The sequence below is a fragment of the Esox lucius genome, chromosome 7 (genome assembly GCF_011004845.1).
Source record: "Esox lucius isolate fEsoLuc1 chromosome 7, fEsoLuc1.pri, whole genome shotgun sequence".
In the NCBI taxonomy this organism is placed as follows: domain Eukaryota; kingdom Metazoa; phylum Chordata; class Actinopteri; order Esociformes; family Esocidae; genus Esox; species Esox lucius.
In genome coordinates this window covers 20,389,290-20,412,918 of record NC_047575.1, presented here as the reverse complement: position 1 = coordinate 20,412,918, position 23,629 = coordinate 20,389,290, and the positions used below count along the sequence as shown (strand labels likewise).

The window sequence follows — 23,629 nt, the reverse complement described above, 5'->3', positions numbered from 1 at the left end:
GTTCAGAATGGGCATATATTTTTCCAAAAACAATAAAATGTCTCAGTATCAACATTTGATATGTCTTTGTACTATTGTCTTTGTACTATTTGTACACATGTTAAATTATTTGCACATCATTGCATTCTGTTTTTATTTACATTTTATGCAGTGTCCCAACTTTTTTAGAAACAGGGTTGTATGTAGTCCCTACATTTTTGAGGACCAGAAGTAAAGTTTTAACATTTAGTACTTGGTTCCAAATTATTTGCATTTGATGATGTGCCTGAAGTCTGTGACCAATAGACATCCCCAGACATTAGGTAATCTTCCTGGTGAAGCTCTACCAAGTCTGTTTTGTGGCCATCTTCAGTTCCTGTTTGATATGGGTCATCTTTGCATTCTAGGAAATTAAGAAACTGCAGTAGTTTTCAGTGAAAGATGCTGTAGGGACTGTGAGATGTACATTTAGTGTGGATATGTCGTGTTCTTGGTGGGTATGTCAAGGGTGGGACATCCCAAATGAACAATGTTGAACAATGCTGACAGCTGTTTTTAAGTAAGCACAAATGTTTGACATGCAATGGTTGGAAAAACACATAAAAACCCAGAAACCTTTGCATCATTTAAATATGCATGAACAATGTTGGTTTGCTGACAACAAAAAATTGGTATAATAAGAAAACATAACTTTTGTGCCTGTGTATGTTCATTACAGAAAGATTGTTTGATTCCGCATGGGATACAGTTGTTTTAGTGGCGATGAAGATTGCTGCAATGTATGGTTGTAGTTGCCACTTTGCCATGTTCAGCCCCAAGCTGCTTGTGTAACATGAACAATAACCACTGGCCAGATTGACACCAGTACTAACAGTACCCAAAGATACATTTAGACTGTTTCTACGGTATCAAGCAGAGGTGATTTCTCCTCCACTATAACCTTAGCAAGATTAGCCGTATTTTATTCACTGACTGACCTTCGGCCAATAACACCATGTTTGCAAAGTGCACATGCTTCCACTCACGTCCTGACCCTACACTCACTTGTGAAGTTGACAAGATCATCAAAGTAATGTTCTAGATTGGACTGAAAAGTAAAAATACCATAGTGGACAATTACCAGACCATCATCCACCATTCAACATCATGGTAGCTTCAGTGGCAGATGGGTCCTTCCTTGTGTAGGGAGGGGGTAAAATGGGAGAGAGGTTGGAAAGGTGACCGGGGGGACGGCTAGGGAAATGAGGGAACATAACCTAAGTGGTAAATAAAAATATACATATTTAAATAATCTGACTCCATATTGTTTGTAAACATACGCAAACCTCAAAGATCATGATATGCTGTAAGTTCTTAGAAAAGGTAGCTAATCTTTCGTCACAAGCCATACATTTAAAAGTTCATGTGTTTCAGGGCCTACATTATCCTCAATGTTCCTCATCAGTTAAGTCCAGAAGACAAGGGACGGTGTAGCAACACAGAACTCAGAGATGATCAGTCTGGTCGCTTCGATTTACGTTTGTGAATGTGCCTAAATCTCTAAGTTCTCATAAGCACCCATAAGGTGTTGGTAATTTAACACGAACATACAGTAAAATGGCGTGTGTTCCCGGGTCTAAAAGAAAGTTAATTATGCCCAATGACTCAGGGATGACTTTAAGGTCATATGTTCCTGGACCTAACCAAACTGCTTTGAGAATTCCAGGACTCAGGGACTCCAAGTCTGGTCACTTAGACTTACTTATGTGTGTGTTATTACCAGTAGCCCTACGAGCTTGAGTATGGAGATGAACGAGGAATGCTGTAGTAATCTATATTCCAAAGTAACACAATTTATTCCAATCAAGTAATAAAGTTACAATACAAAACATAGTTACGTACCAACACGATTCAACGTCCTCCCAACTAGCCTGTCTACTAATTATACCATAACTATTTAAGACACTATAGCACGAAGGTGTGCTAGGAGCTTCTGTTAAAGATAGACTCCTTAATATGACTACAACACGACATGTTGGGAGGTCTCTTTAACGAGGACAAACTCCAATCATTTTTTGGAGTCATGCCAATTTATCCTAAAATCAGACATATCTATAACACTCCCCCAAATAGTCATTAGCATTACTTTACCTTGGCAAACACAATGAACTTAATCAATCTCAAATTATTGAATAGATGGGGCGTTGCTGCCAGTTGTTGTCTGACATGCAACAAGGACAATAATTTCTACAATGTTCTTGTGAAGTCTGACCCATAACCCGTACAGTACAATAAAGCATATCAGCCTATTCTGCCCTTTATGGGGAACAGGGAACCAACAACACAAAGCTAAATCTACACTCAAGTTGTTTGTATGTTAGTTTTTCAGAGAGGTATTGCATCTTTTTATACTGCCTCCTACTGGATGTAACTCCTTGTAGACCATATTGCACTGTGAAGGTGTTTAGAAACAGTGACTTATGAAGCTTTTGGCACCAAACCAACTTGCATGTGTTCTGGAAATCCTTACTTCAAATTCCTTTCAAATGTTCAACTCATGCTCCTGACAGAATTATCCTTGAACTGATTATCCTCATTATTTGATAAAGAAAATCAAATCATACCAGGTCATTTGGAAAGGTTATGATGGCCTTATTGAATAGATGAATACTAATGTAGTAAAAACATACAACAGTAACATATCAAATAAGAGGTTCTCTGACTGGGAGGTGTCAACAATAATCCGAAAGAGGAATGTGACCTCAGTATTTATGGCTAAGTATAAGCATACACCTTGATTTTCTGAATGCTTTGGCACTGTATATGAAACTGTACACCACAAGTAAGATAAAATACATTCTAAATGTGTTTGTTTCATGGTTTATAATAGCAATTTATAATAGCAGGCATTTGTGGAGGGATTGTAGCATATTGTCCATCTACCATAACTAAGTGGTTGTGTCTTGATGAAGAACAGTTCTTTGGTACGGTATTTTGTCCATACAGTCAAAGGTTTTTAGACTCACTTATCCATTCAAGTGAATGGGTTAGTGTGTCCAAACTTTTGACTATTACTGAATATTACACACTCTTGTGACTTATTACTTAATAACCCTCATCTTTCTGATTGTAAATCAATAATCAATATCTTAATGGGGAATAATGATGAATATCTACAATTGCATAACTTCATAAATCTCCCGCACAGACGGTTTGTGAGCTTAATGTCTGGACAAGAGATGTTTGGAGATGTTTAAAAGGGTGAACTCAAAAATTGCGACTGACATTAATCACAAAATGTACACTGATGAGCCCAGACATTATGACCACTCACAGGTGAAGTGAATAACGTTGATAATCTCCTAACCATAGCACATGCCAAGGTCTGGGTAGATTAGATGGTACGTGACCAATCATGTCTCATAGTCAATGTGTTGGATGCAGGAGAAATGGGAAGGAGTAAAGACCTGAGTGAGTTTGACAAGGGTCAAATTGTTATGGCCAGATGACTGGGTCATCTCTGAAATGGCAAGGATTATGTGGTGCTTCTTGTCAGCAGTAGCAAGTACCTAGTAACAGTACTTTTTACTAGGTACAAGGTACGAGGTAGGGCAAACCACAAACCAGAAATATGGTGTTGGATGCCCAAGTCTCATAGATGCATGAAGGCGGGCAGAAGGTCTACTGTGGCACAAGTCACAGAACATTTTAATGATGGTTATGGGAGGAATGCAAGTTCATCGCACCCTGCTGCATATGGGGCTGTGCCCATGATGACCCCTGTCCACCACTGAAAGCACCTAGAATGGAACTGGACCTTGGAGTAGTGGACGAAGGTTGCCTGGTCTGATGAGTCCTCTTTTCTATTACATCACATGGACAGCCTTGTACGTGTGTACCATTACCTGGGCAAGTGATGGCACCAGGATGCGCTGTGGGAAGACAACAAGCCAGTGGAGGGTGTGTAACGGACTGGGAAAAGTTCTGCTGGGACACCCTGGGTCAGGGCAATCAAGTGGGTGTCAATTTGATGCCACCTACCTTAACATTAATGGTAATGGAATTTCATGATGACAGTGGTCTCTTTCAGCAGGATAATGTGCCCTGCCACACTACACACATTATTCGGGAATGGTTTGAGGATCACGATGAATAGTTCAAAGTGTTGTGGCACATGGAGGACGAACAGCATGTGAGGCAGGTGGTCATAATATTTTGGCTCATCAGTCTACCACAATTGATTGGGGTTTGCCAATGTTGTGTTTTTGCTGTGATTGAACATCAATTTATCATGTAGATAACTGTTATTTCACAAAGTTCCATCAAATCGCATTGGGGGATGGGCACAACACTAGCATAACTCAACCTAAATTTGTTGAGTACATAGAAAGGCAGTTAAAGTATTACTACAAGCAATTTATGTACTTCAACAAATTGTAGATAGTCATTATTCTCCTTTAAGAACGGCAAAAACGTTTCTTAAAATACCTTCTCAAAATTTTTAAACACTAAAAATGTTATGTGGGTTGTGAAACAAAGTTGAAAACATTCAAAGCTTGAATGGTTTAAAAGTTACTGTTAAACTTCGCCCTGAGGGATGTATCCAGTAGGTGGCCTTATTGTGGTGTGAGAAGGACGTTCCTACGTGAGAAGGCTGCAGCTGGATGCCTATCGCCTTCGGAGTTCTGGTTTCAACGCCCCCGACAAAACTACGTACCACGTAAACAGGAAGTGTCGTTGGAGCGTCGTGTTGCCATGAAAGTGTAGTTCAAACAGATGGCGCGTACAATAAGTGTGCTCTTTTTTTAAAGTCGTTTTACAACCGTGGGCCTTTTATTATACTCTGATGGAAAGACGCAATGAGGATGAAAAGCTCAATGCCCCGTCTGATTTCGTGGCATCAGTTGCCTCAAGTACGTCGTGATCCTTGCAAGCTAGACATTAGCTAGCTAGCTAGTATGTGTACATCTTGTAATAGTTAACGCAATGGCAATTTACACCAATACTACGTAATTGTTAGGTGACCAGTTACATTCGTAGTTATAGAACTTTTGATGTTAAACAGCAGCATAGGTTGTACATAATGAACAATATTGTTCTATGTTTATGTTCCTATTCAGAATAGTGATGGAAAGTTTGACTTTTTACTGACTTGGATCCTTTCAAGTCACTGTAAAAATAATGAATCTTTCGAGTCACTTAAATTTATTGAACGAATCACGCAATCGTTGACTCTTTGCCGCGTGAAGAAGTAGGAGAGATGCTGTTCACCTGGGCGCGCGTTGTCCGTCCGTTGAACAGTGATTTGCTGGTTCTTTCATTCCTCCGTTCCATTAATTTTACTTTATGGGAACCGATGTCAGTGATATACAATAATGTAATTTTGACTCCTTTATACAACGGGTTGGTCAAATTAAGCATTGTTATTGGTTGAAATGCTTTCCAAGCTGCAAATACAAGTTTATATTGGGTGGTTGTTTGACGCAAGGTTGGATGTTTGTTTACTTTTCAAAGAAATCATTGCGCATCCACCGTTCAATTAAGCAGTAAATCCACGTCATCACCTCTAAAAAAGCATCTAGACATTATTTCCCATGGCTTCTAGCCTAACAATTGGGTTGCAGAAACGGGTGTACAAACGTTGCTGTTTGCCTTTCCTGTACGGTACGGTAGTGCGGCGAAAGCTATCGCTTTTATTACCGCAGCACAGCAGTAATAAAAACAACTAGTTTACCACGCGCGTTGTGTACAATTGCTTTGTTATAAAGCCATTTTTTTTTTCGAATGCCGATTTGCTAAAAGTGCGGGTATACAAGATGTAAGATACTGCTTTTCGTGAATCTTTGGTAACATAAAGAGAATATTTAAAGTTAAGTTTAGGAGATCAAAAAAAATACACTGAGGGTAGTTGCCCATTTGGGGACCTAACACAATATGTCTGCGCCAGGTAATGTATAAGGTGTCACCAGTTATTCGAGATGGCTGCTCTTGCTCCCTGATGTTCTGCTAAAACCTACGTTTTGTGCATGCCAAATTGTATTGCCATCAGCAAGCTACACCAGAAACAAACCCAAAAAATTTTACATTTTTTGTTGTTGATATTATTCATAAGAATGAATGTGTGCTTCAGCCTTCAAGAACCTTTGTAACTCTTCCGCCATTGTAACTCTCTGAACACAACAAAACACAGACCGTATAGCAGCTTGGGCCAACTTCAAGGGAATCTTTTTCAGATGGCAATGCCTATATTGTAGCAAAGTTGAACAACATTTTGTTTTTGCGATAACTCCTTTATTTCACCCTTTTGGAATAGTTAAACAGGCTTCCTTCATTACCTCTATTTTATTACTCATCTGACAAGGGAGGCTCCTACCTGAATTTGACTTTTTTGATTAAAAATTTTACTACTTAAACATTTCGTTTTGGGTAATTAATTCACTTCTGAAAGTATACTGGCACATGTTTCTTTCTAACATTTAATTCTGTTTTTGTTTTTCAGAGGGCAGTCAAGGTACACTGATTCCCCCGTCCCATTTTACAGCAAGCATCCAGTCTTCCTCAATCCCAGTATCAGGGTGTGTAAGAGGACAAGGGACAACACCAATAACATGGGCCACCCCTGCCACAACACCAGCATCGGACCCTTTCCCTGCCAATCCATGGCTCAGCAGCGCTGAGGCCACACAAGAAATACTGGACATGCACAGAGAAAACCAGAGGTTCCTGATGTTACATGGCGTAAGGAAGGAATCAGAGCTTTCTGAAAACACCAGGAGGTCAGGTTCGGCCCCTTACGCTACTTATTTACTATTAGAATGCCTTATCTATTAAATGCATTTCATTCACTTTTACCAGACAATTCATTCTGTCCCCAGGTGGGAGACAGAATGGAGGCTGGACACAGACCGTCTAAGGGCGGAGGCAGAGAGGCTGAAAGGCCAGGTGGAAGCACTAAAAGAGGCTGAAGGGAGGCAGAGGGAGGAAATGAGGGCCAAAGAAAGCACTTTGAACAGGTTTTGTACTGTGTTGTATAGATACTGATTTATCATCATTGCTTGTAAATAGCGTAGATGCTATTTCTTATTTAATAATGAACATTTTATGAAAACATGTGTTCTGCTCCTATTCACAGTAACCATATTTAAATGATGCTTCGTCAGTGATATTCCCATCCTGTATTGCAGGCAGAGTCATGAAATGGAGGTGATGCGGAGGGAGTTATTTAAGTCTGAGACTGAGCTCAGCCAAGTCCGTGTGGAACTGGTCCAAAAGAGAGAAGACAAAGAGAAACTCAGCACCCAGGTAACAGTTGTTAAAAACTCTACATTTCTGAGGATTGTAATTGCAGCTTTCTGTTTTATTAGTGGTAGTAACTGGGGGAAGTGTCAGTTCATCTGAATATAGCTGGCAGCGACTGATGTTTTTTTAATCATCTGCACCAATGGCGTGATAGCTAATTGTCTAATGATGGTCTGATAGAAGCTAGACAATCTATGCCTGTAGCCCCCATGGATTGTACATTTGAATTATTGCTTCAATACATGGATGGGTTAAAAATCAATTCACTGCTTCATGTTTCTGTTCTGACCTCTATTTTCTGTCACTGCATTGACCGTCATGGGCTATGCTCCAAAACATCCCCTCTGACAGGCAGAGGGCGGGGGGGCAAAATGAATAGTTTATTTCCCGTGCTTTGGCACTCAGCAACCAACCGTCTGTTCAGTAGATACTAACTAGACTATGCTTGTACACCAAGCCACCTCCAAACGCATAACCATAACTAAACAGCTGCGCTTTGCTGCATCCAATCGCTGCTAGTTTCCCTGCATCTGTATGCTTACATTTAATGTTCAGGATGTACTCACTCTTCATATGCCATTCTTAAAAGCTCACCGCCCATTGTATCTATTATATACCGATCAGCCATAACATTATGACCACTGACAGGTGACGTGAATAACACTGATAATCTCGTTATCATGGCACCTGTGCCAGTGGGTGGGATATATTAGGCAGCAAGTAAACATTCTGTCCTCAAAGTCGATGTGTTAGAAGCAGGAAAATTGGGCAAGCGTAAGGATCTGTGCGACTTTGACAAAGGCAAATTGTGATGGCTAGATGACTGGGTCAGAGCATCTCCAAAATGGCAGCCCTTGTGGGGCCAGATACCACAGCACACCATCAGAGGTCTAGTGGAGTCCATGCCTCGACAGGTCAGGGCTGTTTTGGCAGTGAAAGGGGGACCTAAACAATATTAGGCAGGTGGTCATGATGTTATGGCTGATTAGTGTATATATAGTACAGTATGAACTGTATATCTAATTGTGTTGTCTACAAATTTGTGTAGATTTTGTGTATTCTGTCTTTGCTACTTAAGTGATACTGTCGCATCCAGTAATTTTGTGGGTACAGTCAAATGTACATTTACATTCTAGTCCTTTAGTAAAGTCAAACCAACAACCTGGTGTTACAAGGCCCCCACTAAGTTTAACAGGACCCAGTATACCTACTCTATAAAGGTGATTCTGCTTGCTCTTTCTGGTGTGCAGCTGGAAAGTCTAAAAAGGGAGTCTGTGGAAGAGGTAGAAAGGCTGAGGAGGGAGGTGGAGAGGAGCACACAGGAGGCCCAGAGGCTGACAAGAGAAGCTGAGACAGCCAAGCTGCAGGCTGAGAAAGCGGCCAAGCAGGAGATGCAGAAACTAAAGATTCAACTAGAGGAATCCCACAAAAGACATGAAACAAAGGTGAAAGGACCTTTTCAGGTTGTTACAATACCTTTCTGAACCATAGAATAAAAACCCTTAACATTACCTAACATTAACTTTTAACTTATTAATTTGGTAATTATACCTAAATATCATGTCTTTTTATTTAGTTTTAACTCTCCCTAGCCATAACCAATTATTACTTCTGGAGAGTAAGTCTGACAGCTAAGATACAGAACAACATGATGTAATTACATTTACTTAAAGTCAAGATATTGCTGATGTTTTGTCAAGGGGAATGTTTTTTTTTTGTGGGGGTATGTCTTTTTCCAATTACATGTTTGTTTTATTGTGGACCTCTTTGTTTCCTGTAGTTGCAGCAGTTGACTAGCCACCATGACTCTGAACTGTCCACATTGAGACAGACGAGCTCTGATCTCCAGGAGACATCACGTCACTTGTCCCAGGAGGTGACACATCTGAAGAGCTGTTTACTGGAGGTGTCTGCAGAGAGAGACGGACTGAAAGAACAACTACGGTATGTGTCATTTGATCCCATAGCTTTGTTAATGTCCAGGTTTGTTCAATGAATGGATACACAATACTTACGTCTGTCATTTTTGGGGGGGATATTTTTCAGCCAAATGGGCAGTGCTTTTGAGAACCAGTCGGCAAGTTTGCAGAGTCTTAGGAGCTACATTGGAGAAATTACCCCTGAAAGAGGGTTGGAAGAGGAACTAACTAAAACTGTTCAGGTGGGGAGTTTCATTGATTTAGGTACTTCTGTGGAAACACACAAGGGAAAAATAAATCTTGTTGTTCCAGCTAAGAAAGGGTTGCCTGTAGAGAGTGTATTTTGTCAAATTTAATAGGAATCTATGATATTAGCATTTTTTGCATATGACTGTAATATAGTAAGTCTCCAGTTCCTATATGAATCCCCCTGAAGGAGCTGAAAAGGGAGAAGGACGCTCTGCTGGTGAAAACAGAGCTTCTGACGGTCAGACTCAACTCTGTAAATGACATATTGGCCTTACAAGAGGAGGAGATGGTTGAGGAGGTAAGGCTGTGCTGACACTAGACGGTTTTATCTGATGACATAACAGCACATGTTTCTAAATTGCAGGAAATCACTGTTAACATAGTGTAAGTGTAATGCTATAGCCCATAAAGTATAAGCACACAGTTTGCTTTTGATTGGGCGCCTGAGCATTCTATAGGCCCTGAGGGCGTCCCAATAAACATCAAAGATTGAATCTCTTCAGGGTCAAATTGGCCAATAACACAGTGTGAGTAGTGCTCAGAGCAGATGGGAGGCACCATAAGCCAATCAGCTACTCCGAACTGTATCTGCTTTCTTCAACTACCAAATGTTTCTCACTTTTTACATCAGCCTCAAAGGGCCGTGGTCTTTCTTGAAATTAAGTCTGTGTTTGTATATACACAGTGAACTCAAAGTTCCCCTTGTTTTCCAATTCAATCATTATCCTAGAATATTTAAACAAACATTTGATCATTTAGCGTTATCGTAAAGCATGTTTTGCAATGTCAGAACTATTGTTCTTTTGGCTAGCAATAAAACCCTATGTTATAGTGTTGTTATTATGTGGCAGAATGTGGAATAGCTGACTAATTCATAATTGATTCAGTAGTCATTATTCCAAGACATGGTATTATAACAACTTAAATGTAATCTCACTAAACAAGTGGCATAACCTACTGTCTGCGTAATAGGAGCTTGGTTTAGGAGATTGCTTTATTATTATTACCGTACTATGCCAATGTGGCCAGGATATACAGCCCAACTCAGCCCACTGTTCTACTGTGGAGGTTGTTCCAGATTACTAGTTTATAGATACCGATTATTAGTTCATTACCATTTGATGATTGTAAGCTTCTTTTAGTATTACACTTTTGAATTAATATCCATTTTGTGTGTGTATCTAATCATTGAGGGTAAAGTAAAAGCTTTGTCACATCACAGACTCTATCAAACCCCGTCCTGAAGGCTGGACCTAAAGCAACCCGAGTTCTGCGTCGCTGGAGAGAAAAGGTCTTCATGTTATTGGTCCAGCTTCACTCAAAGGACATGGAACTGAGGGGAGAAAAGGACAATCTTCACTCAATTGTATGTGGTTTAATAGGTTCATTGATTAAAAGACACAAATGACCGCTCCCTGGAAACGTAATGTTCAGTTTACAAGCAATAATATGCAGAAACATACACATGTTTATTATGTGTCTTCTTGCTTCAGATCTCATCTCTTGAACAGGAGTTAAAGAATGAGAAGTACCAGTCCGCTGTATTGCAGCACAGCCTGAAGGACCGGACAGCTGAGCTGGACCTGGAGAGGGGAACCAGGGAGGTGAGAAGCAGGGACAGCCTCTGAGGTTATGTGTCTCTTCATAGGATGGCTTTCCTCCATTTTGTTGAAGCAGGGTGTGGCTGCTGTTACCACGAGGAGGTGCCAATATGCTATTGCATGTTAACACAGCAGAGGGCGCTGCTTCACATGTAAATCCTATGGTAATGCAAAAAGTGCATCCTTAATTATTAACACTTATTAAAATGTCCAAATGAAATACTCTGAAATGAGGGCATATGAGCGAACAAGACACAGATGCCACACATCAAATTACTTTTCAGAAGTTTGAAGCATTCAACACGTAATCCAAAGGCCACTGACCTAATCACAGATGGGACCCTAGTAGCTGTCTGGTGGTGTGGGGTTTTAGCGCTGGCTGTGTTTGTCTGGTCCTGTAAGGCCATGGAGCAGGACTTGTCCAGGACTCGGAGGGAGAACACAGAGCTGAAGAGCTGGAATCAGGAGTCTGGGGCTGTACTGAGGACCATGGTTGACACAGTGCAGAGGTAAAGCATCAACAGACTGACAACCGCTATAAACTACAACACAATCTTCAAGTCACTTATTTACCTGATCATTTTTGAGTGGAGACTCTGCTTATAAGTTAATTGGTATGTACTTTTATACATTTTGGTGAGGTTTTTATTGACTGTTGGAATCATGGTGACAGGTGAAGTGAATACAGTATGGTGAAGGTAGCCATGGGTATTGAACCCTGGTCTCAGTATGTGCATGGGGCCAGGAGGGATACCATGTCTCTGAACCACTTAAAATATTTCAGTTTTACATTTCGTAGCTATTCTTCTCTAGCTTTTATAATCCATATCACTTAACACATCTTACGTGTGTTATAAAATGTTAAATTAAACTGAGTGAATACATTTTACTTCAAAGTGTGCTTCAAGAGACGTACAAACCTTGGCAACCAATACATTCTAAGTGGTTTGTAATGGGATTTCTGAATTAATCTGTTTGGCCAAAAATAAATTCTACTTGTCATAATGATTAGTATTTTCTTCACTCTTTTGTTATAATTTCCACTCTCTACCACTGTTTTGTCATTGTTTTCCTTTTTTTCTTTTTTTGTTCTTGAAGAAAACTTGAGCAGAACAATTACTCTCCACTTGCAATTAGGTTAATTGGTACAGGATTCCTCAATTTTGTCTCAAGATGCATTGTTCCAATTTATTGTGTCACTTGGCCTCCAGCTGTCTCAGAGGCAAAGTTATTAGCAAACAAGTACTTCTGCATACAGTTGATGGCAAAAGAGGACATTTTACACATTTGGTGCCAGAGATGCCTGTTGCACTTGTCATGACTAAAATGTTTAGCAGCAGAAGTGTCTGTTAGCAGTTGTTTATATGTTTATACCGGAAGGTTTTCAGTGAAGAACAGAAGGGTTAAAATTAGGAGACCACTGCAAATTGAACACTTCTGTTCCTCACTGAAAACTTTACTTTTCAGCTTTTTTGGAAAGGAAAGAAAAAGGTGCAGTGGTCTCTTCATTTTTTTCAGAGCTGGATGTTATACACAAACACACACACAGAGTTGAAGTCAGAAGTTTACATACACTCATAAAACTCATTATTCAACCGCTCCACAGATTTCATGTTGACTAACTATAGTTTTGGCAAGTCAGTTAGGACATCTACTTTGTGCATGACACAAGTAATTTTACATTCACTAAGTTGACTGTGCCATTAAACAGGTTGGAAAATTCTAGAAAATGTCATGGCTTTAGAAGCTTCTGATGTATTTCAAGGCCTACATCAATGTCTATTCCGTGTCTCTTTGCTTGACATCTTGGGAAAATCCAAAGAAATCAGCCAAGACCTCAGAAAACAAAGTCTGGTTCATCCTTGGGAGCAATTTCCAACCACGCTTTCTGTCTCCTAGAAATTAATGTACTATGGTGCTAAAAGTGCAAATCAATCCCAGAACAACAGCAAAGGACCTTGTGAAGATGCTGCAGAAAGCGGTTACAAACGTATGGACTAGTTTTATAATGCAACCAAACCCCTGGTGGAACATCTCACAAACAAAACCCCTGGTGGAACATCTCACAAACAAAACCCCTGGTGGAACATCTCACAAATAAAACCCCTAGTGGAACATCTCACAACTAATTATGTTTATTGGCAACAGGTCAATAACATGATTGTGTATATAAAAAGAGCATCTCAGAGAGGATAAATCTTTCAGAAGTAAAGATGTGGATGGGTTGACCACTCTGTGAAAGACTGCACCAGCAAATAGTACAACAATTGAAGAATTAAGTTTCTCAATGTAAAATTGCAGAGTTTGGGGATCTTATCTACGGTACATAATATCATTCAAAGATTCATGGAATCCGGAGAAATCTCTGTACGCAAGGGACAAGTCCAAAAACCTATATTGGATGTCCGTGATTTTCGATACCTCAGGCGGCACTGCATTAAAAATGGACACCATTCTGTAGTGGACATCACTGCTTGAGCTCAGGAGCACCTCCAAAAACCACTGTCTGTGAACACAGTACGTCGCTGCATCCAAAAATGCAGGTTAAACCTCTGCCATGAAAAGAAGAAACCATATATAAACAAGATTCAGAAATGCCGCTGCCTTCTGTGTCTGAACTCATTTAAGATTGACTAAGGCGATGTGGAGAACTGTCCTGTGGTCCTGTGACTAATCAAAATTTGAAATTATTTTTGCCAATCATGGACAACTCGTCCTCCGGGCCAAAGAGGAGAGGAACCATGTGGCTTATCTGTGCACAGTTCTATAGCCAGCATCTGTGATTGTAATGGGGTGAATTAGTGCACATGGCATGGGTGACTTGCATCTGTGAAGGCACCATTAATGCTGAATAATATATGCAGGTTTTGTAGCAACATATGATGCCATCCAGTCTACGTCTTTTTCAGGGAAGGCCTTGCTTATTTCAACAAGACAATGTCTAACAGCATTCTGCACTTATCACAACAGCATGGCTCCATAGTAAAAAAAAATCATCAAATAAAAATGGCCTGCCTGCAGTCCAGACCTGTCACCCGTTGAAAACATTTGGCGCATTATGAAACGAAAAACACGACAAAGGAGACCCTGAACTCTTGAGCAGCTGAAATCCTATATCATGCAAGAATGGGAGAACATTTCACTTTTCAAAACTACAGCAATTGCTCTCCTCAGTTCCCAAACGCTTACAGAGAATTGTTAAAAGAAGAGGTGATGCAACACAGTGATAAACATGCCCCTGTCCCAATTTTCTTGAAACGTGTTGCTGGCATCAAATTCAAAATGGGCATGAACTATTCTAAAAACAATACAATTTCTCAGTTTCAACATTTGATATGTTGTCTTTGTACTATTTTCAATTAAATATAGGGATTCATTATTTGCACCTCATTGCGTTGTTTTTATTTGCATTTTTATGCAGCGTCCCAACGTCTTTGGGGTGCTAATCAACACACCACACCTACTTTTATTTACATTTACACTGATTATCTTTGCTATTCAGGTTTGGTATATTTTGTCTATTGAAAGTTCTCCATTTAGTTTAACATTCTGTTAAAGAACCAGCTTCTTTCTCCAGATTCAGTCAGACATTTGAGGCTAAGATATCAGAGGTGGAGACTGTCCAAACGCGTCTGAACAGCTTTGGCCAGAGGTTGACCTTCGCCAAAAGAAGAGTGGACACAATTCAAGGTCTGTTTATAGATCTGGAATTCTTTCCTCCTTCACTCAGTTACCAGGAAGTCTTGCAACACTGGGTTTAAGTCGTTCTTGGTGATTATTTGCATCAGTGTGTTCTGTTACAGTCTACTCAGTTTAAACTTATCACTGGTATGTTGTGTCGCAGGACTGATGATGAGGAAGGCGGCCCTACTAAAAGTACAGCATGCTACGAACACACCCCATCCCGTCTCTGACAGGTATGATAACTGACCACCCTGTGTGCCAGTGTCTGAACCCCAACTGTTTGTAAATGATGAGTTATGCCATCCTCTGTTTCACTATCCACAGTGCTTCTGTCAGAGAGCTCCAGGCAGAATTGGCGTTGGTGTGTGAGGAGAGAGACAAACTCATGCAGGAGCTAAAGAGAACCCCAGTGCTCATTGAGAATGCCCTTGCTGATGTCCGTGAGCAGTGTACGTTGTCCTGTGTTGGATTCAGACTGGGATGCATTTGTTGTATCCTATTACTGTACATACAGTAGATTTTCTTGTTGTCTTTGTGTTTCCTGTGCATGTAGTTATAGTGATGCTCTGTATTATGGATGCAACAGTACAGTGGGCCCACAGTTTGGTGCGTATCGCGGTTTGGGGGTCACAGCGATTGGACGGTTTCAGCATGAATGACGTCATCATGTCAGAAGTTTTCCACTCGACTCACTGACCGTGGCAAAGCAACGTTTGCGGTCTTGCTCTCGCCATCGTACTGAACGCTGAAACCAAACCCACATGGTCGATTTGAAAGACTGAGGTGCCTCTTCAAATTTGCTTCTCTCTGTAGATGGGTGTGCTGATGTTTGAGCCATAAACTACTTGATGATACCTATCACACAAGTCTCTCTACAAACCAAAATATCAAAGTAGTGAAAAAAGCCAAAAAGCCAAAAAACCTATAGCGTTCAAAGGGTTAATGCGTTTAATATCATGGCATCGAACACGCTGAGTCCTGGGAGAGATGAGCGGAGAGGGAAAACAGCACGTTGATCAATATTTTAACATTGCCCAGATATACGTTAACTAGGATCAGACCTAGTGTACTTTTAATGCATTTGTTAATAATTACATACACACACAGGTCCATGTATTGTGTGTGTGTGTGTTCCAAGTTAATCTGTGGCCCCCTGAGGTAGATAGCTAAATGGCACCAAGCTAGATAATTTAGCTAGCTACATAGTGGACATTGGCTGTTAACTTCCAGCAGGTACTATGGGAAAGGGCAGCCAGTAACGTTATTGTTAGCAGTCGGTTTACTGTTCTAACTTTAGTCCAGTTGGTGTCCTTATTTAAAAAAAATTGTGTGGGGTGTTTAATTGGTGAAATTGGTCTTAAATTTAATTTGTAGTGGCATTTAAAAAAAACTCTTACATTTAACTTCCTGAAGCCTAAAAATACCCTGTGTGGCGCCTTTATGGAGATTCCCTACTGAGATGTCACTTCAAATCATCCATTGGTTGTTTAAGATGGAGGTTGTGGTCTCTGCGATTGCCACATGTTGAGACATTGCTGTGGAGTGAAGTTTGTCAGCCCTCAGGAGCCCCCTAACGGTGTGGGGCCCCAAGCAGCTGCCTGCCTTACCTGTTCACAAGCTACGCGTCTGATTCCGTGGGTCCGAATCAACAACATGCGTGTAGTCTGCAGTACAATAAGCATGTTTTGGCAGTTATAGGAAAATGAGCGGCATATCGTAACTCTGTGGTTCACGTGTACTTATTGAACCGTAGGGGGCGTACTGAACGGTTCGATAAACTGGGTTTCGTTGCAGCCCTACTGAGTATACAGTACCCCCTGTGTTCCCCCTTCCGGTCCTATGCAGTCGACAGTGAGGTGAGGCAGCTGAGACGGGCTGCAGAGCATAGCAGGATGGAGGTCCTGGAGGCCCAGACGGCCACAGAGGAGGCCCAGCAAAGGCTGCAGGAGGCCCACATGCAGATGGAGGAGAGCCAAGTCAACCTGGAGAAACTCCACGCCCAGCTGATCAGCCAACAGGAGTCCAGTGAAAAAGGTTAGAGCTGAGTCAGGGTGGACTTGAAATGGGTTTCAGATCAGCCAAAAATTTTTTTTTCATGTTTTCATACTTAAATATTATTTTATGGAGTGAAGTTGTGGAAGTTATTTGAAAAAATATATAGAAATGTAGAAGGCGGTTGTTCTTTTGGACAAATAATAGACAGTGCAGTAAATAAAAATGAAAACCAACGTATAAAAAAGGCCAATCAGGGTTAGATGAATAAGTATTAACTTTTTCTTGTCGTGTTACTAAGTGTGATTGGACTTAATTGTCTTTATAATAATAATAATACCAATAAATAGCATTTTAAGCGCTTTTCAAAAAAAACCCAAGGACAGTGTATAGCAATTACAATAATAAGAACGGGTAATGAGAGTCAAAATAAAATAAACAAATAGCAGGAGTTAAATGGCTGGAGCAGATCCAAGCTATGAGGGGAAAGCCAGTCTGTTCCTAAAGGTGCAAATGGATTCCGAGTTGTGTGTTGCTGGTGGGAGTACTTTCCACAACCTGGGTGTCGCAACACTGAAAGCCCGGACCCCCATGGAACACAGTCTGGATTTAGGAATGGTGAGGACACCAGTGTCTGAGGAGTGGAGACCACGTGAGGGAGTGTGTAGGTAGAGGTGAGATGTGTTCCCGGGGTTTGCCACATGTCAGGACCCTGGCAGCCGAGTTCTGGATGTACTGGATCCTGTCCAGGGATTTGCTTGCCACCCCAAGAAGGACCCCATTGCAACAGTCCAGACATGAGGTCACTAACGCATGTAGAAGTGTTTCTGCTGCCGGGTCAGTTAGTGATGTTTCAGAGGTGGATGAAGGCAGCTTTTTTCACCGACTAAATATGGGACTCGAAGGAGAGAGTGGAGTCTAAAGTTTTATGATTGATCTGTGGAAAATATTTGATTTCAGTGAAAATACAATTCTACAGATGAAATATATCAAACATTGATGTAGCGTAAGTAATCACCCCTGTTTAGGCAAGCCAAATGATTTGATTTGGCTTCAAATGTTCAATGTGGCTTTGAACATGATTCAAATGTGTCTTTCCAAATCATATAATGTTAAATGGACTTATTGTATGAAATAATAGGGATTTACATTTAGTTTTAAAAGGCTATGCCTTCCTCTGTCCCCATACATAAAACATCAGTAAGGTTACTCAGCAACAGATTAAACTACAAAAACCAGTAAGCTTTGGAACTGCTCTGAGTTAAGAACATTGATGATTCTTAAACCTTAACAGATCTATTGTTGTGTTGGTTGAACTGAATGTAGATTGACCACATTGTGGTTACTCCACAATGAGGTGAATGATAGTGAGAAGACAACACGGATCCTCTATTCTATAAACCTATTTTGGGAACAAGACAAAACCACATATTACTGAGTAACTGCTTCATTATTTATGAGCATGATCGTTGCAGCATCATGGTATGGGTATGCTTGACACCCGCAAGGACTGGGGAGTTTAGATATGAACAGGCAAAATCGTCAAAGGCTGCAAAGAAAAACCTGCTGTATACCAGGCACTAGAGCAAAGAATGATATCTTAATCAAACATGTATTAACGCAGGGTGGTGAATACCTATTTAATGAAGCATCAGTCTTTTGTTATGTTTTACATTTTTGCCGGACCGCGTAAGCGGAGCCAGCTATGAGCTAATGTCTCTGACTGAGTGACTGACTGACTACCCCTTGTTTAAAAGCATAGTGGTTAGAGAAACAGACTTGTGAACTATATGTCCCGAGTTCGTATCTCCTCGCAGGCGAAGCGAAGTACGAATTATGAATTATTACGTATAGATGAGAACTTCGCTGGCTAAAACCGAAACCTGAAACTGTATATGGTTATATTGCAACTGTTTCTGGCATGGACTAGTTCATCTTCAGTCTCGCTAGCAATTGCAATTAGTAGATACTAGTAAACCTATTATTGGCTTATAAGCTGTTAAAACATCAAGTGGCAAAAGCAATACAGTTCACAGACGCTATGGTGGAGGTAAACTTAATAAGAAACATTTGTCAGTTTAACACAATCCTCAATGGAGTCTAGTGACTGCTGAAATGTGTAATGCCGTGGCATACTGGTTAAAGACAGTACCTCATGTGGAAGACATGTTTGAATATATTGAGAGTAATGACATTTATCAGTTATTTCTGGTAGATTCCACAATTCTCTTCTTTTCACTCCATGAAAAAGTTAGTTATCGTCGCCTTTATTGATAGTTATTGTATAAATGTAATTCACAAAGTTTTGCCATTAAAGAAAAAAAATAAGTTCTTGTGCCTTGAAATGAAATAGCTTTGGCAGACTCGCTGGCAATTGCTCAATTCTTATGACTATTCCGGTAAATTAGTAGATACTGGTAAAGCTTATTACTGGCTAATACGCTGTTAAAACAGCCAGTGGCAAACGCAATACATAGTCGCTATTTGTGGTGGAGGTAAACTTAGTAAGAAACGTTAGTCAGTTTAACTATCAATGTCATTCACGAATGGCCAATTAACTATTAAAACAGCCAGTGGCAAAAGAGGATTTGTTTAGGATAGAGACAAGAGGCTGTACTGACACCAGGTAGATGTACAGCTCCGTGGTGTAGTGGTTAACAACATGGCATTTCACGTGGGAGGGTTCGAATCTCGAGATGGCAACACTTTCTATTGCGGGTCGGCTGAACTAGGCTTGCCTGGTTTGTTGGTTTGACATTTTATGTTCCTCTTAAAAAAATATATTTTGGTTTGTTGACAGAAAATGACAAGCTTCAATCACACTTTGTAATGCAACAAAATGTGTTAAAAAACGACTTATGCTGTCCACTTTATATGCAAATGAAACATCACAATTGGACAGATTAACAGTGGGGGAAAGATTCTACAGTGCCTGCATTCACAGCTAGAGTCCATTCAAAGGAAGTCAATGTAATACAGAATTAAATATCTACATTTCTACAAGAATGTTTAAATTTTTTCATCAATTTGTAAGTTCTGAAAGAATCGATGTGACTGAATTGTTGTCATGTTCCAGAAAGTACTGTACGTATACAAATTATTTGACCGTGTCTCATTAGCCCTGAAAGAGAGTGTGTCTGAGACAGAGGATCGCTATACTCAGCAGCTGAGAATGATGGAATCTCAACTCAACACAGCCAGAAGAGAACACACCAAAGCTGGTAGGGTACACCCGTGACTCAACACACCTCGATATACTGAACCTTTCTACACAAAGTTGTGGTTTGCACATCACTAATCAAAATGTGGAAAATACTATAACATTTATAATTCAAATGGAAACGGTATGGATATTTATATATATTAGACTAATACTTTTGCTCTGGAAAAAAATGCATCCTGATCCTGGGCTCCTTGTAAAAAAAAAAAAAAAAAAAGAATAAATAAATGAACATTCTATCCTTACTTAACCAGGCAAGTTGATTAAGAACCAATTGGTATTTACAGCGACGACCTGGGGGGATGTTACGGGACAGTTAGGGTGAACTGTCTCACTCAGGTACATAATGACCTAGCGGTCCCCTTGGTGGTAGGGGCATTCGGGCAGTACATAGGCCAAGCCTGGAGAGATTCTTTATGGAGGAAGGGTGTAAGATCCCTTTCAATGTGTTCTCCAATCTTGTACAAATTATACAAAAGGGCTCAGTGTCCTTGTAAGTACAAAAAACAAGGTTGACAGTCATTTTGACACTTAATTTTTAAAATTTTCTGTTGATTCCCTTGAATCATTAATGAAGTTCAATGTATTTCTCATGTTGGAGGATTACAATATAGGCCTTTACCTGTCTCTTTATGTCTAAAGAGTGCCCATCCCTTACCCTGATTATCAGTCATTTATGAGCAGTGTACAAACTTTCCAACCCTACTGTAAATGTGAAAGGTTCATATAGAGTTAAGAGATTCAAATGTACATAAATTAGCGGATATGTTTTACTGGGGCAATTCTAAGATTGCTGTCCGGATTGGGTCTTCTTGGCGCGTGTTTGTCTGTCATTTGCAGTGGTCGCCCTGCGCCAGTTTGAGAGACAGGCCGAGAGAGAGAGGGAGCAGGAGAGGGGAGCACAACGCCTCCAGAGGGAACACGGCATGAGGGAACTCCAGGATCTACGCAAATTACTGCAAGAAAAAGACAAGGACAGAAACCTACTTTTGGTCAGTCCACACCATTTCTCTCTGTTGATAAGGTTAGGGTTAGTCTTAAAGACAAGTGTTGTGTTGGCACTACTAATTTACATGGTTGAAGCTGTAAACAGGTGTCTGAGTATTTATCTTTATTGAACATGCTAAAAATTATCTCCTTACATGGAATGTCATTTCACAGTATATTTACTGAATTGGAAGAGCAAATTAGACATTTAATAAAATGTAGTGTGAACTTACAGCTGTGAGGCCTTCTAAGTTGCTTTATGTTGCATTGTGCTTTAGCCACTTCTTGTAGCATGCACAGGGTCTGCTAGCTGATTGAATTCTACAGCTGATCAGTGTTTCCTCTTTTTTAAATAGATAAAAACAAATAGATCATGCTGATGTTCTTTTTTGCATTTTTATAATTTGTGTTCCCAGGCGACGGTGCGTGAGAGGGGTCTGATGAACGAGTACAAGGCAGCTCGGACCGAAAGCCTGCTTTCTTCGGTGGCCTTGAAGGAGGGGCAACAGAAACCTTCGCAGCGTTGCCACACTATGAGAACCAAACCACAGATCTCAGGTAACTTCTTCCTTGTCACGTTGTAATACATAAGGATATTTAAAGGAGACAATGTACTATAACACAACTATTTTTTGCACTTTGTATACCGTTACATATAACCCTTAATATTCGCTGAACTTGAAAGCAATTTGATTAAAGTGCAAATCACATGATTGCATTAACATTTTCATATTGACACAAATAATGCAATGACATTTCAATGTGGGATTGGATTAACCTTTGAATTAAGTTCACTATACACGTCCATATTTTTTTTTGCTTGTAAATTTACTTGGGATACAGTATATGACTACAATGCAGGCCTAGTGTTTTTATTGATTGAGGGGAAAAAAAATAGTTTTATTGTATTTATGTATTTCTAAATACAGTGCAGACCTAACTAAGGTTCTTGTAACAAATGTTTTGGTATGTATATGTGCACTGTTACAATAACATAATATTAACCGATAAACAAAGTAGGAACAGCTAAATCTTCTGTGTTCCCTGTTAGATTCGCTACTGTCAGTCATGGAGGACCTCCAAACTCTGAGTGCTGAAGTGGTCCACAGCTCAGAGGATGATTCAGAGGAGGAGGAGCCACAGGCCAGTGCATCAGTACACACTAGATCCACAGTGGACAACGCACCAAAATGACTTTCAACAAAAACTAATGTGAGCAGTTTTTTGAGCAATCCATTTCTTTTGTGACTCTTGTGTAGCTTTTCAGTGTGTAATCGTTGTTGATAGCAAACATTTCATTCCATTTTTTATGAAACTGTTTCTTCATGAAATGACAATGTCAGCACAAACGCAATGTTCCCAATTTTAAGGTGGGTTACCTGAGGTCATCGTTGGCAAAGTTAAAATACATAGGATTTTTTTTTTTTAAGGTCTCATGGATCTTTATTTTCATTGGCACTGAAAAAAATTTCCCCTGCTTTATACCAATGAGAGTTACCAATTCCTCACCTTTGGCTGGCATGCCTCTGCCAGTGGGAGCTGACAGATGGATGGGGTTGTATAAGGTAGGTGGGCGTGTGGCCTGTGCTCAGTCTAATCAATAAGTCAATGTGCTTTCTCTCAGGGCCTCACAGCAAGGAGCATGACAGGAAAATCAAATGAATGGATAGCCTCGTTCCAAGCAGCGGCTGTCTTGAAGAAGACTGAATAACAGGCTGAGTTATGACCCTGAGTGCTCTGAACTTTAGCCCTGGAGACAGATTGACATCTGCTGATGGTCTTGCTAATGCTTGCACTTATAAATGGATCAGCATCTTTGATAAAGTATGTGTATTTACTGGTGTTATGTAATAAATTATTTTGTATTTCAAAACGTCTCAGAAGTTCGCAATGAAATGGGACTATGCACTTGTCCATTAAGTATTCTGAGATTCTGACAATGTTTCTGGAGGTTCAAATGAATATTAGTTAAAGTGGCCTGGAGATTCACAGCCAATTGGCAGCTGCCATCGTCTGGTTAGTGCTGTAAGTGGGACTCATGAGTAACTGGGATACGTATAAAATGTAAACGCATTTCCCCTTGTAAGTTCAATTCTTTACACTATATTTCAAGGACCAGCAAATAAATGTACTTAAGTAGAGAAATGTCCAGGTTAATATACTGCATCATTGAGATTGAGAACATGTCAATGTTTTATTGGTCGCAAGTTTTTGTGAATGTGCAACATGGACTGAATGTTTATATTCGTGTGTAAATTTCGGTTTGTTGAGTGACAATGGGTTAGGGTGCCACCAGTGGTGTGTTGGGCTGATATTACCACCCTCTGCAGAGGGTTAGGGTGCCACCAGTGGTGTGTTGGGCTGATATTACCACCCTCTGCAGAGGGTTAGGGTGCCACCAGTGGTGTGTTGGGCTGATATTACCACCCTCTGCAGAGGGTTAGGGTGCCACCAGTGGTGTGTTGGGCTGATATTACCACCCTCTGCAGAGGGTTAGGGTGCCACCAGTGGTGTGTTGGGCTGATATTACCACCCTCTGCAGAGGGTTAGGGTGCCACCAGTGGTGTGTTGGGCTGATATTACCACCCTCTGCAGAGGGTTAGGGTGCCACCAGTGGTGTGTTGGGCTGATATTACCACCCTCTGCAGAGGGTTAGGGTGCCACCAGTGGTGTGTTGGGCTGATCTTATCTCCCTCTGAAGAGCCATATGGTTGCTGGCA

General features: G+C 40.5%; 1 protein-coding gene across 3 annotated transcripts; it reads left to right on the top strand.

Moving 5' to 3' along the window:
• The first annotated feature begins 4,708 nt into the window (after positions 1-4,708).
• Positions 4,709-22,769, top strand: cchcr1 (coiled-coil alpha-helical rod protein 1). Of its 3 annotated transcripts, none has more exons than XM_010897092.4 (20): positions 4,709-4,871; positions 6,458-6,734; positions 6,834-6,971; positions 7,143-7,260; positions 8,508-8,702; positions 9,038-9,201; positions 9,304-9,418; positions 9,613-9,723; positions 10,648-10,791; positions 10,919-11,029; positions 11,429-11,535; positions 14,604-14,716; positions 14,871-14,943; positions 15,035-15,159; positions 16,556-16,744; positions 19,822-19,923; positions 20,763-20,914; positions 21,326-21,467; positions 21,961-22,121; positions 22,534-22,769. In XM_010897092.4, exons 1-19 carry the CDS (start codon positions 4,805-4,807, stop codon positions 22,101-22,103), a joined length of 2,586 nt encoding a protein of 861 aa, XP_010895394.1. In that variant the 5' UTR covers positions 4,709-4,804; the 3' UTR covers positions 22,104-22,121; positions 22,534-22,769. The 3 variants fall into 3 exon arrangements, with proteins under 3 accessions (XP_010895394.1, XP_010895393.1, XP_010895395.1); XM_010897091.4 differs by lacking the exon at positions 4,709-4,871 and adding an exon at positions 5,519-5,622; XM_010897093.5 differs by lacking the exon at positions 4,709-4,871 and adding an exon at positions 5,796-5,905.
• The last annotated feature ends 860 nt before the right edge of the window (positions 22,770-23,629 follow it).

What these genes read in the sequence shown, in the direction of transcription:
- cchcr1 (XM_010897091.4), top strand. Translation starts at nt 5,553, where the DNA reads ATGGCTTCTAGCCTAACAATTGGGTTGCAGAAACGGGTGTACAAACGT. An exon ending in CTTTCTGAAAACACCAGGAG is followed by an intron (nt 6,735 to 6,833) that starts GTCAGGTTCGGC and finishes TTCTGTCCCCAG; the next exon opens with GTGGGAGACAGAATGGAGGC. An exon ending in AGGAGGAGATGGTTGAGGAG is followed by an intron (nt 9,724 to 10,647) that starts GTAAGGCTGTGC and finishes GTCACATCACAG; the next exon opens with ACTCTATCAAACCCCGTCCT.